We start from the raw sequence: 14,040 nt of genomic DNA, 5'->3' as shown, positions 1-14,040 counted from the left end.
TGCTTGCTTAGTGTGGTGTATCGTCCACCGAAGACTGGTAACATCACAAATCTGGAGGAAGCCCTACATGACCTAACACCCAGGTATGAGCATCTGATTTTAATGGGAGACTTTAATACAGACTTGACAAACAAATCTACCGAAACAAAACGATTGACTGAGATGTTTTCATCTATTAATTTGACAATAATACCCCCAAAACCCTACACATCATGTTGCCAACTCACGTACGCTCTTCGATCTAATAATTACTAATAATACCAACCGAATCCTAAATCATGGACAAATGCCCGTTCCCGGTCTCTCCCGACGTGACAAGGTTTACGCTGCGTATTCTTTGAAGTGCCCTGAATTCAAGCGGAAATTAATTACATATAGAGATTTTAAACACTTTAATGAAGACGCATTTTTTTAAGATGCCCTTAACACACCATGGCACAACATTCAGTTCATAAATGACATTGACGGAAAAGTAAATCATTTTAATGAACTACTTCTGATTTTGTATGACAGACATGCACCATTACGCACTGTTAGGGTAAAGAGACCTTCAAACCAGTGGCTTTCCCAAGAAATATCCTACCAGATGAAAATAAGAGATGCAGCCTATAATTATTACGCAAAACATTCTACAACTTGTGAAAATTTAGATTCTACATCTGACAATTTTGGAAAGTATAAAAAACTCCGAAACAGAACAACACAGTTAATTAGAAATGCTAAAATACATCACTCTTATGATATTTTGAACACTCAAAATCCTAGTCAGATTTGGAAATCTCTTCGTGAAATGGGATTATGCAAAAACAAGACAAATGATAACAACTATAATGTACCACTAGCTGACCTAAACTCATATTTTTAGCTCACGATCCTCTCAGGTTGATGAACAGACCAAAGCAGCAGTAATTAACAGAATATCCTCAAAAGCAAGACATAATGGCGAGCAGTTCTACTTTTCTCATGTGACCCCCAGTGACGTTAGGGGCTTCTTCAGTGAAATAAAGTCAGGGTCCACTGGCTTTGATGGAATCAACCTCTCTCTTTTAAAACGAATCACAGACATCATACTTCCAACGGTCACGCATATCATTAATAACTCACTCATGACTGGAGTCTTTCCTTCGAATTGAAAACATGCAATCATCCAACCTTTCCCTAAAAACAACCACCCCAACAGTCCCAAAGATTATCGTCCTGTTAGTATCCTTCCTATATTATGAAAAATGTTAGAGAAAATAGTACATAAGCAAATGACTGAATATCTTATACAGTACAACTTGACAAATATCAATCGGGATTCAGACAAAATCACTACTACCACGGCATTAGTTAAAGTGACAAATGACATGCAACTAGCGATAGATAAAAGACAAATGACTATACTTGTTCTCTCGGACTTAAGCAACGCCGTCGACAGTGTAGATAGAGACATATTACTCGCTAAACTTAAGGCGCTGAAATTTTCTTACAGCACTTTAACCTGGGTACAATCCTATCTTGGTGATCGTCAGCAGCGTGTATCAGTGGAAAACGATACATCTTCATGGCAAACCACTAAGGTGGGCGTGGCTCAGGGTGGAGTATTGTCACCACTTCTGTTCTCATTGTACATGAATGACTTATCTGATATGCTGACCAATTGTAAATATCACCTGTATGCAGATGATATTCAATTATATATTCACACAAATCCTAATGACTTAAACAATTAAATCACTAAGTTAAACGAAGACCTAGCAAATGTTAATGACTGGACTAGCAGACATGACCTGAAAGTGAACCCATACAAATCACAGGCCATCATATTTGGCACGTATAAATCTCATGCTAAAATACAAAACACATCTATATCCAGTGTTACGCTCAATGGAATACCAGTAACATTTAGTGATCATGTAAAGAACCTTGGAGTAGTATTTGATAAATATTTAAGTTGGCTGGAACATGTCAAAAAAATTTGTGAAAAGAGTATTCTATTCATTACATTCTGCAAAAAGAATGAGGGACTTCCTTCCAAGAAACACAAGAGAATTATTAGTTCAGAGTCCAATATTTCCAATATTTGACTACGGAGATGTAGTTTATAATAGTATGAGCAAAAGACTTTCATGTTGACTACAGCGAGCCTACAATGCTTGTGCTCGATTCATATTAAATATCCCAATCCAAACTCATATTAGCCCTTTCCTCTCTCAGCTGTCATGGCTAAGATTGACTAAACAACGTAAATACCACGCTGTTTCCCTTCTCCACAGTATTATGCAAACAAGCACACCAGACTATCTTAGAAAAGACTTTAAATACCTCTCCCCTTTAGATAGAGCTCCCAACAGGTCATCCATACGTTCCCTCTTGTCCATTCCCATTCACCACAGTAACTCGTACAACAACTCATTCATACCTGCTACCATACTTCCTGGAACTCAATCCCAGCTTAAATTAGAGGCATAGGCAATCCAAGGCTATTTAAAAGGAAATTTTTAATGTGGTACTCAAATATGTAAAAAGTAGATTTCACTAACATAAAAAAGTAATAATTAGTTCTTAATTATCAATAAGCATACAAAATGATAGAGGTTAAGTAAATTAATTTTAGTGATTTTTTAGAAATATGTGTAAAAAAATGAATGTGAAAAAATGAATGATAGAACAGAGAAGAGCCGACTAAGATGGTTTGGGCACATAAAGCGAATGAGCGACGATAGAATGCCAAAAAAGGTGATGGAAATGCAAATCCAAGGAAGGAGAGGCCGTGGACGACCACGATTGAGATGGAAGGATACCATCCAACGCAGCATTATAGAAAGAAACCTGGACTGGGACACAGTGTTGGAGGAGGAGTGGTGGAACGACCGAAGAAAGTGGAGAGGAACCATATTTGCCCCTACCAGGCTACAGCTGGATAAAGGGAAATGATGATGATGATGATGTGTAAAAAATTATTTTATGTACACTATTCTGTAAATTGTATAAAGCTGTTGTATAATATGGTTTGGCATTATAGCAGGCTTCATAGCCTGATCCCCACCATATCAGAAAGGCATTAAACTAAACTAAACTAAACTAAACTAACCATTCAGCCAAGGAGAATTATAGCAATAATGGCATCAGCTACCTCAGCAGGAAACTGATCAAGCTGGTGTACTTGGTTCTTTTCAATTATACAGCACGACAGGTAATTTATATTTACATTTCATTTCAGTATAACATTCATACAGTATTTTCGAACACAGAAGTTCCAATGTAAACTGGATATCTACTGTGGTTGTACGTTTTTCTTTTTTAGCAGTTTATAACATTGTACTCGTGAAGGTAGAATTTCAGCAACAATGGGATGGGAAACAGCAAGGAGTTGAAAGGATGTGGTCAGGTACAGCCTGGAGTGAAAATGGGAAACTTGGGAAAACCATCTTCAGGGCTGCTAACGATGGGATTCGAATCCAACGTCTCCCCAATACCCACATAAAGCTACGCAGCTCATATCCTCCAGCCAACTCACTTGATAGCTGGCCTGACAGAAATATTAACTACTCTAGTTCAGCTCTAGACAACCTATACTTACTTGTATGATGTAATCTACGAGTTGTCTCAGAGTCTCGATCTCGTGCTGACGTGCGAGGATCTCTAGGGAACCAAACCTAAACCAAGAAGGTGCCAGGCGCAGGACAATAGCTGCACGCTCTTGCTGCGGAAAACCATTGTAGAACTGGTCCCTCTCAACAGGGTCACGGCTCACCACGACGGCAGCAGCTCGTGATGTGGGGATACCTGAAAGATATTGATCCTACAAGATTCTGTACAATTTATCATTTTTCTCATGCTTCATCTACAAGTAATACCAATATTTGCTGTGGTCAGTTTAATGGTGCTATTGGTTACAACCAAAAAAGCAAGCAACCATGTAACTTTTCATGATTGTTGATATCTTAATCGTAGTGATCATAGCCATTGGATCTCCATCTGAACCTTAGAGGTGTGACTTTTCAAAAATCTCCCATGCACTGGCCAGAATTCGGACCGCAGCCAATTTGATGGGAAGCCAGTGTCTATGCCCCTAAGGTATCATTCTATAACACCCCTGGCACAACTATTGGTTAAATACTACGACTACATCAAAATACAAAATAAATATTGAGTACCAGAAAGATAAACTTCCAATTTAACCCGGTGTTAGCCGCACAGGGTAAAAATATACCCCAGTGGTATATTTCCACGTGTTGTTCTGATCAGGTTGGTACTACTGGTTCCCCTCCCCTTCATGTACCTTCCAACAACATTGCACTGCATCACTTGATTCAAACAGAACCAGTAGTTAGGGAGCTGTCTGTCACCCAGAATGTATTGAAAATGGCTGGAGTAAGTATTGATGATGATGATGATGATGATGATGCTTGTTTTTTAAAGGAACCTAATATCTAGGTCATCGGCCCCTAATGGTACAAAATGAGACGAAATGTAATCACAATTTAAAAGTCTAAAACTGAGCAGAATTCAAAACATGATGGCAAAGAATGAATGGATGAATATGAATTTAAAATAATCAGCAGATCCAACTCAAAATGTTGAAAGTTAAAAATAATTCCAAAATTAATCCACTGACTAGAATTCAAAAAAGAGATGATGAACAATGATTATGAACTTTAAACAATCAGCGGATTCAACCCGCAATGCCCACCTTCCCAGAAACTATCTTAAAACAATAGTATATACTGACCAAGGCGCTGCTGCCAAAGCACAATCCTGAATCAATGATGCTTGCTGTCTAATGGTACTTATCGCTAGTAAAGTAAGAACCATGGTATTTCTCATGTAGCGGTACTAATCATGAGTAATGTAGACTTCCGGTGTTCCACACATTGTGGTACCAGGGTTGGGCAGACCGGAACAGTCGGTTGTTCCAGAACATTAGGAGCTTAAGGTGGAGTATTTTGGTACAGAGTGCCAACACACGGCACTGTAACTGCGCAGGAGAGAGAACTTCGTAAGGCAACATGACATGCTCTGTGTCACCGGGAAAGTGCTGCTGTACCGGACGTTCTATGTGTGGTTACGGCCAGCATAAAGCTGCACGGAATGTGAAGGAACAGTCGGAACACTGAAATTCGCACCCAATAATCGCGTTTGCAGGCTGCATTTAGGTTAAGATTTTTCGGTCAATATGAAATACACATAACACTTACAACGGCAGTACAGGTGTTTAAAAGTAACTAATCCAAGGATATTTTCATCATTTGAATGTATCGGCCTGTATTGCGAGTAATTAGGGCCAGGATAAAACCTCACGGCATGTGAAAAAGCAGTCGGAACTCTGAATGAAATACGCACCCAAAAATCATGACTAAATGTTGTTTTTAGGATAAGAATGTTTTCATTCATTCTGAAATACACCTGTCACAATTACACTGGCAGTACATGTGTTTAGAAATGTCATAATGTTATTTTCACCAATAAAATAAACTCACACAGTTGAAGAAACATTCGTCCATACTCTATTTACGCACAAAATATACAAGCGGAACACGAAAATAAAAATTAACCCATACAAACAAAACATGAAGATAAACATTAAACACTATATACAAGCGGGACAGGAGATTAAAATTAAAACTATACAAGCAGAACATGAAAATAAAACTTAAGCACAATATAAAAGTAGAACATGAAAATAAAAACTGTGGAATGTTTAAGTTTGAAATGTCTTATTGTGCCGGTTAAAGATCCCTTTGCAGGCAAAATAGAGGAACATAAATTTCATTTCACTCTGTCCGGTTTTATTCTAGTAAAAAAGTCCTCAACAGGACTCCGATGTGACACTATTCAAAGTTTACTGTCTTTCGTACGGTCATATTGCTAGGTTTAAAAGAAAACACTCTTACAAAACAGATGAAAACAAAACAGAACACATTACATTATTCTCATGTACTGAAGACCAGTTGCAGGTGCAATGGAACTCACAGAACAAAGAGGATATGACGGAACACAGAACACTCCAGCACATGGCGGCACACTGCTGGTATCGACAGTCAGCTAATCGGTAAAGGGCACTGCATAGTGGCGCTTCTCACGGGACAGCGAGTCACTGTCTCGGTCTCGCTTGAGAACGTTTCGGAACAATTGACACTAGGTGTTCCGGAACAGCGGAACATAACTGTGCACCGGCACAGCGTGCCGAAACAGGAACATAGTGTCCAACCCTATGTGGTTCTACTCATAGGTAATGTAATACGCACAGGTAACGCAGATCTATGGTGTTTCTCACATTATGCGCTACTCATAGGCAACGCAAACCCATGGTGCTCCTCACAGAGGTGTATTAATCGCAAGGACTCGTGTACTATCCCATGGTGTTCCTCACATAGTGGATACTAATCACAGGCAACGCACACCCACGATGTCGCTCATATAGTGGTACTAACCAAAGGCAACACCCAGACCCGTGGTGTTTCTCACAATGGTACTAATGAGCCGTTCCGCATATAGTGGTACTAATCACAGGTACTGTAAAACCCATACTGATTCATCCTCTGTTGCTACTAATCACAAACCTATTGTGTACCTAACGCAGTGGTACTACTTACAAGTAGTCTCATGGTTCTAATTCAACCATCCCTTGGTCGCCCCTTTTAGTCACCTCTTACGACAGGCAGGGGATACCGTGGGTGTATTCTTCATCTGCACTCCTCATCCACAGGGGGTCACACAATCAATCGTGTGAACACTTTGGTGAAATGTTTTAAGCTTTAATTTGATACTAAAAATGAAGATATAATAAAAGTTTTTACTAGGACACTGTTGGGTATTCATAACCAGGAAAATGGCTGATACTCTGAATTATTTCAAGGACAACAATGGGATTCTCCCGGCGTTGTTAGACAGCCAAGGCTCAAACTGTGATAGTGGAACTGACAGTGAAAACAAATGAAAATCTGATTTTGTGGAAGATTCTGATCATAATATTGAGTCCAAGCAAGATGTGGAAGACATGGGGGGTAGAACCAGAACCACCAGGTCAAGAAAGATCATTCGTGTACGGAAAGGACATAACAACAAAATGGAGTATGTTATCTCTGTGGTACAAGCAAAACTCAAGCTTACAATACTGTATCTAAGCTTCCAGTTCTAAGAGGTACGGTCAATTCAGTATAGAGCATCAAGAATGTTTTAAGCTATTTCTCAATAGAACAACTGTTAATATTATGGTATCATCAACAAATATTTACAAAGAGCATGTCCATGGAAACTTTACAAAGAAGAGAGATGCCAAACTCATTGATGAGAAAGAAAGAAGTTTATTTTTCTTGGGCTGCTAATTCTTTACGGCACATATCGTCCTGTAAGATTGAATCTATACAACTTGTGGGAGGGAAATGGCTTGGAGTCGACATTTAGGATGTTTTAGATTTGATAACATATGTGACGGGGCCCAGAGAAGAGAGTTAGACAAACTGGTACCCATTAAGGGATGTTTTTAAATTATTTGTTCACAATCACCAAGACTATTACTGGATAAGTGAGTATGCTTGTACTGAACTTTTCAAATTCAGAGGTCAACATTCATTTAAGCAGTATTTGAAAAGTAAACCAGGCAAATACGGCATACAAATATTTGCTCTAGTGGATCCTAAAACTATGTATACACTAAATGCAGAAATATACTGTACAACAGAGCTAGATGGCCCACAAAGTATATCAAACAGTCCATCAGCAGTATTTTTGAGATTTGCAACATGCTAGTGCTGTGCTATATCTAACGACTTGACCTACGGCATCAACATTTTCTATTTTATTTTTACAGTGTAATGACGTATGTGTAAATGTAGGCTGTATACCAATGTTATGAATCCACCAGAGGATCTAATTATAAATCGGATGGAAGATGGTGAAAGTATGATTCCTGATAGGGTCTATTCTTGTCGTTAGTGATGTAAGTGACAACAAAATATTCTATATTCTTATGCAGACATTAAGATGTGATGAGAAGAATTTGCGACTATCAAAGATGAAGACTCTACACTGGTTCTGATTTTGAAATGATTTCATTAATAGGATACTATGTTAATTTTACAAATACTGAGCAAGAGGCGGCACAGTTTGGGCCATGTAGCTATCAGCTTGCATTCGGGAGATAGTGGATTCAAACCCCACGTAGATGGTTTTCTGTTTCCGATTTTCACACTGGTTGCCTCCTTCCCACTCTTAGCCCATCGTTGCCATAAGATGTATCTGTGTTGGTGCGATGTAAAGCAATTTGTAAAATGTAAATTGTATAAATAAAATGAAACATTAGCCTATGAAATTTTTACTAATATTTTTTTTCCACAATATGTATATTTTTATTTGTAATGAGGGTATGTTGAAGAAATCAAAAGTTATAAATAAACAGTAGCCTGAATGCATTGTTGTAAAGTATGAAAATACCAAAACTAGACAGAATTAATTATTGTTTAAGAAAATGACTTGGAAAAATACTCCAGGATGCAGGCTTGCAAAGAAACTGATAAAAGGACCAAACAAGAAGCATACTAAAGAATTGAAACTCAGCAGAGAAAATATAAGGTGGGTAGTACGACTGTTGACAGGACACTGTCATCTGAAAAAACACCTACACAGAATTGGAGTAATAAGAGACAACATATGTAGGAAATGCAATAAAGCAGAGGAATCAGCTGAACACATACTTTTCGAATGTGAGGCGCTGGGTAGAATCAGACTCTCCACTCTAGGGCTATCAGGTGAAGAGAGAGAAAAAATCCAAGAAGACCCAATAAGAACAACCTGCAGCTTTGTGAAGGGAGCAGGTATATCTAGGTGGGAATGAAGGAAAAACATGGTAGCAAAATATCTTAGAGGTCGACGCTAATTAGGAACTAATATTTAGAGGCCTCATGAAAAGGAGGAGGAGGAGAAGAAAAAGAAGAAGACTGTGTTAATATAATCTATACACGTGAGACATCGCATGACGCTCGATGGTTAACCTCAAGTATTGATTAGGTTGACCTTAATTATAATTTTATTTTGTAACAGTTAACGATGAACTGGATCGTATTAAGTTGGTGGGTTCAATTCCAGTATAGCCTGGTGGTATTTGGAGGTACTCAAATATAACAGCCTCAAGTCAAAAGATTTACTGGCGTGTAAGAAACCACTCATGTCAAAAAGTTCAACACCCTGGTGTCTCCGAGAACCATAAAAGTATTAGCGGATGTTGTGTGTGTCCTCCGCGCTCAAGCTCCGCAACCCGCCGCATCACCGATGTTTCCAGAGCCTACAAGAGGACTGCACTGCGCCTGGCATGCTCGTCGGTGACGTCAGCCAGCTCTATATAAGGAGCGACGTTCCTCGCCTTACATGTTATAAATCTCATATTATGTTCCGTATTGAAATGTACTTAAAATGAAATAATAATATTGAACAGGTGGAATTTTTAATCTAATATTATTATTTGTTCCTCGCCTTACTAAGGACTACCCCAGTGTCCAACGGCCAGCCCACACTGCAAGTCAAGCACGGAGGCATTCCTCTTAAAAATGTGTCTTGAACAGGTGGACAGATTGCTGGTTGTGAGGTCTCACCTCCGGACATTGCCTCATCTTCCCTGATTCCCGTAGCCATGTCAAGCCCCGAGTCAAGCATTCTGCTACACTCTCAAGTCCTCACCTGTGCTCCGACGACTATCTTAGCATTCGTAATCTATAATCTTCATTTCCGTATTGACGAATTACACAATTAAAAATAGGAAAGAATTTCCACCAATCAATACTTGTTTTTTTATTGCTTATATTAAGCTACAGGACCGGTTTCGAAATAGAAAACGCCGTACAGAAAATCCCACACGAGCTACGAGATGAAGTCAGATATGATATTAAAAAAAAGGCTCCCACAATATATCGACAAAATTCACAGTAACTCCCAAAACAATAACTCTACTAATAAAGAACACATAAATAAACTCAGATAAAATAAAACAGAATAATCTACTGATAACGAAAGCCGACAAAGGCAATACCACAGTTATTATCGACAAAGACCAATACATATTAAAAACCAAAGAATGTTTTCAAGATAACACTTTCCTTATCAAACACAAAGATCCTACTAATAACATACAAAGGAACCTCAAAATCTTATTAAAAAATACATTCTTTTAACAGAAGTAGAATCCTCTAAACTTATAGTAATGAATCCTCAAATACCCACTGCTAAAGCTTATCCTAAGATACATAAAGAACATATTCCAATGAGACCTATTATTAACTACAGAGCAAGCCCAACCTATAAATACGTATTCTTAGCTAAAAAAAACAGTACGGAACTCAATAGATTTTTGTAATAAAACAAAAGGATTAAAGATTGAACCATATCATAATCTCGCACCATTTGACATAGTAAACATGTACTCGAACATTCCCACAAAACAAACAATAGAAATCATTGAATCTAACCTAAAAAGCCACAGCAATCTAAGCACTTTAGAAATAGAAGAGTTCATTAAATTACTTAATTTTGCCATTAGTAACAACTACTTTAAATTTCATGATACTATCTATCAGCAACAGGGTTTACCGATGGGATCTCCCGCTTCTGGTATAATCGCCGAAATTTACATAGACTATTTAGAGCACACATACATCAACAAAATAGACAATATATTTTTTTGGTGCAGATTTGTTGATGACATTTTTGTCATCAACGATAATAGGTCCACAAATGAAACTGATATATTAGATAAACTCAACACAATAGATTCCCATATAAAATTTACCATGGAAACCGAAAACAATCGCAATCTGAACTACCTGGACATAACGACAACTAGACATGATGACCACCTTTCTTACAGAATATACAGAAAACCCATGCAAACCTCAAATACAATTAAAATGGATTCCGTTCACCCCAATACACACAAAAGAGCAGCCTACTATAACATGATACATAGAGCATTCAATATACCGTTAACAAAAGAAGATCTAAACAAAGAATTACAACTAATTTATGACATAGCTAAGAACAATGGATACAAGAAAGAAATGGTTAACAAAATCATTCACAAAATAAAATCCCAACCCAAAAGCAAACTAACAAAAGTAGACGAATCCAAGAAAGATTACGCACTATTCACCTTCAATAATGCACACATATACCCCATAATCAACATTTTTAAAAAACATAACATAAGAATAGCTTTCAGAACTACACACAATAGTACCAACATCATACACAACGTCAGAACAATCAATAGCAACAACAAATACAACCACTGAGGGGTATACCTTATCAAATGTAATAATTGCGAGACAAGCTATGTCGGACGCACCGGTAGGAACTTCCTAACCCGATATAACGAACACATAAATGCGGTAAAACACAATCATTTTTCCTCAATAGGACAACATGTCGCAGACTATAAACACAGTTTTACAAACATCGATAACGATATGCAAATCCTAAACATAAACCCCAAAGGCCCCCTGCTCAACATAACAGAAGAATTTTACATTACTCTAGATCAGTACACCAATCCAAATTACAACATAAATGAAATCACAGAAAAAACTAACATCATCTTCAATACAGTTATCCCCGCTCTAAAAAACTCTTACCTTAAGTTAAGTGACAAACAGAACGCGACACGTAACAGAAAAACATCAAACAACACACCCAGCTCCACCCCTACCCCCACAACAACAACAACTCTCCCTACCCCTCCTTCCCTTCCCCTCACAGCAGCTAGTATGAACCCAAGAAGAACACGAAGTAGTACACTACAAGCTCGCACGTCAAACGCAACTCGGCTACACCAACAATAGTAAGTACATATTCAAATTTACACACATAACCTTTAGACATTCCTCCAACATAATATCACTCATAGCTCAATCTTATCTTCCACAGATAAACATAACACCATTGCACAGCTACAAATGGGAAAGGAGCCATTACTTTGAACCCAATTTTACGGACGCCACAGGACAACAAGATTTGATTCTAACATAAGGCAACATACATAGCAGAGCTGAACATATTTTAGCCGAATTTTATCCATACATCTGGCAACCTTTTTTTTTAAATTGGAAAGTGTTTTATCCCACATGAAGACTAATCTTTTACTCATGCAATTTTACAACCATATCTTTTAAACTCCAAGAACAGCAGCTGAGTGTACAAATGTAAATGGGACTTAAATACGAGAGTTGATGAATTGACCAACAAGCAAGATACGAATGTTCATGTGCACGAAATGTTTTGTATATATTGTATTTTATCCTGTACATATATATATATATAAGTTAGTTTAAGTGAAGATATGTTTTATACACTAATTTTAGGACCTCAACATAATATTTTAGACATACAGTTGCAATATTGTACATACTGACATATATGCCAATTCACGATAAGACATGCCCCATTTGTATGTGACTAAATGCACATCATCATAAAACATTCCTTTGACAATGCAATTTAATCAAAGCTTCATCATATAAATATGTATTCATGGTTCAGCTGAAGATGACCTTGTATATGGGGTCGAAACCGGTCCTGTAGCTTAATATAAGCAATAAAAAAACAAGTATTGATTGGTGGAAATTCTTTCCTATTTTTAATTATCTTAGCATTCTGCGAATTAAGATATTGATGCAAGTTCCTTGCAAGTCTAAGTCCAATACTAGCATTCTACTAACGCAACTCTCCCTTCAAACTACACTTGTTATCCCACAACAGATAAGTTTTCGACTATCCAAGGACATTTCCCAGTGGAATAGACTATCTCCTCAAGATAGGTGTGAATGTGTATATAGGACTCTCTCTTTGTAAATATATATTTGTGCCACAGACTTTCAGTCTATCATTTAATAACAGCATTAACTGCATGCAATCAATCAAGCTTCAAGACAAGTTTCATGATATTTCTTGTAAATACTGTATAAAACTATTGAAGCAATAAACTTTATGTTGTGTTACTGTATACCAAGTTCCTTGTATGCAACACAAAAAAATTGGCGACGAAGAAAAGTACTACTGCCCCGCCAATTTAACAAAATTGGCAACAAGGAAAAGTTACGTGCAGACCTCGCCAATTCAACAAAATTGGCGACGAGGTAAAGTTACGTGTCAGTCCCGCCAATTTAACAAAATTGGCAATGAGGAAAACTTCATGGTAGGCCCCGCCAATTCAACAAAATTGGCAACAAGGTCCAAGTCACGCGCAGCACACATTCCAAGTGGTTTCGCCATTTCATCAACATCGCTACGGGACACAAGCTCGCTACGCTCGCACTCTGCCAGCATTTCGTATTTGTACAGTGCAATTCTTTCCAGTGTACGCCCCGTTCGAACTATGGACAGGCAGTCAACATTCAAGGCTCACACACCCGCACCTGTTCTCCACGGCACCCTCGCAGCGCCCGCTCTCTTTCTCTCTCACTCACAGCCGTACAATTGAAGGTCAAGCTTCCGGCTGGTCTCCTTACACGCTGTTTCGAAAGTTGTGCTCCCTCTCTCATCTGTCACCATGGCTACTACAGAGTAATTAGTGGCTATATTGCAGGCTTAGCAACAGCAACAGCAACAATTCATGCGGCAACAGCAGACAGCATTGCTTACAGCAACACAAGCCCTCTCTGCTTCTACACAGCCTACCACCGTTCCTCAATTTTCTACGTTCGACCCGGAGAAAGAAGAATGGTCGGTGTACTTAGCCAGACTTCACCAACACTTCATCTGCCACTCCATCACGCACGAGAAGCGCCAACGTGCTCTTTTTCTCAGTTCTGTAGGAAACTCTACCTGCGAACTACTGCAGAAATTAAGCCCCGAAGAGCGGATATCGGAAGTTCCTTTTGCACAACTACTCGCTCGCATCAGTGATCATTATGCTAAAGATCCTCACATTGTAGCAGCTCACTACAAGTTTTTTCAATGCAGGATGCAGCCGCACCAGACTCACACTGAATGGATTGTGGAATTACAAGGTCTCGCCAAGAGTTGTAAATTTATCTGTTCCAAGGATGGTTGTAGCACGCCCTACGCAGA

At 38.4% G+C, this 14,040-nt stretch overlaps 1 protein-coding gene across 2 annotated transcripts in view; it reads right to left on the bottom strand.

Moving 5' to 3' along the window:
* The window catches only part of LOC136886357 (protein adenylyltransferase SelO), a 97,042-nt gene that overhangs the window by 74,622 nt on the left and 8,380 nt on the right, over positions 1-14,040 (bottom strand). For both annotated transcript variants that reach the window (XM_068230662.1, XM_067159099.2), the window contains exon 3: positions 3,566-3,771. In XM_068230662.1, coding sequence (XP_068086763.1) covers positions 3,566-3,771 — 206 coding nt within the window. The remainder of the gene's footprint in view (positions 1-3,565; positions 3,772-14,040) is intronic.

The sequence above is a fragment of the Anabrus simplex genome, chromosome X, assembly GCF_040414725.1.
Source record: "Anabrus simplex isolate iqAnaSimp1 chromosome X, ASM4041472v1, whole genome shotgun sequence".
In the NCBI taxonomy this organism is placed as follows: Eukaryota; Metazoa; Arthropoda; class Insecta; order Orthoptera; family Tettigoniidae; genus Anabrus; species Anabrus simplex.
This window is presented reverse-complemented; position numbering and strand designations above follow the sequence as displayed.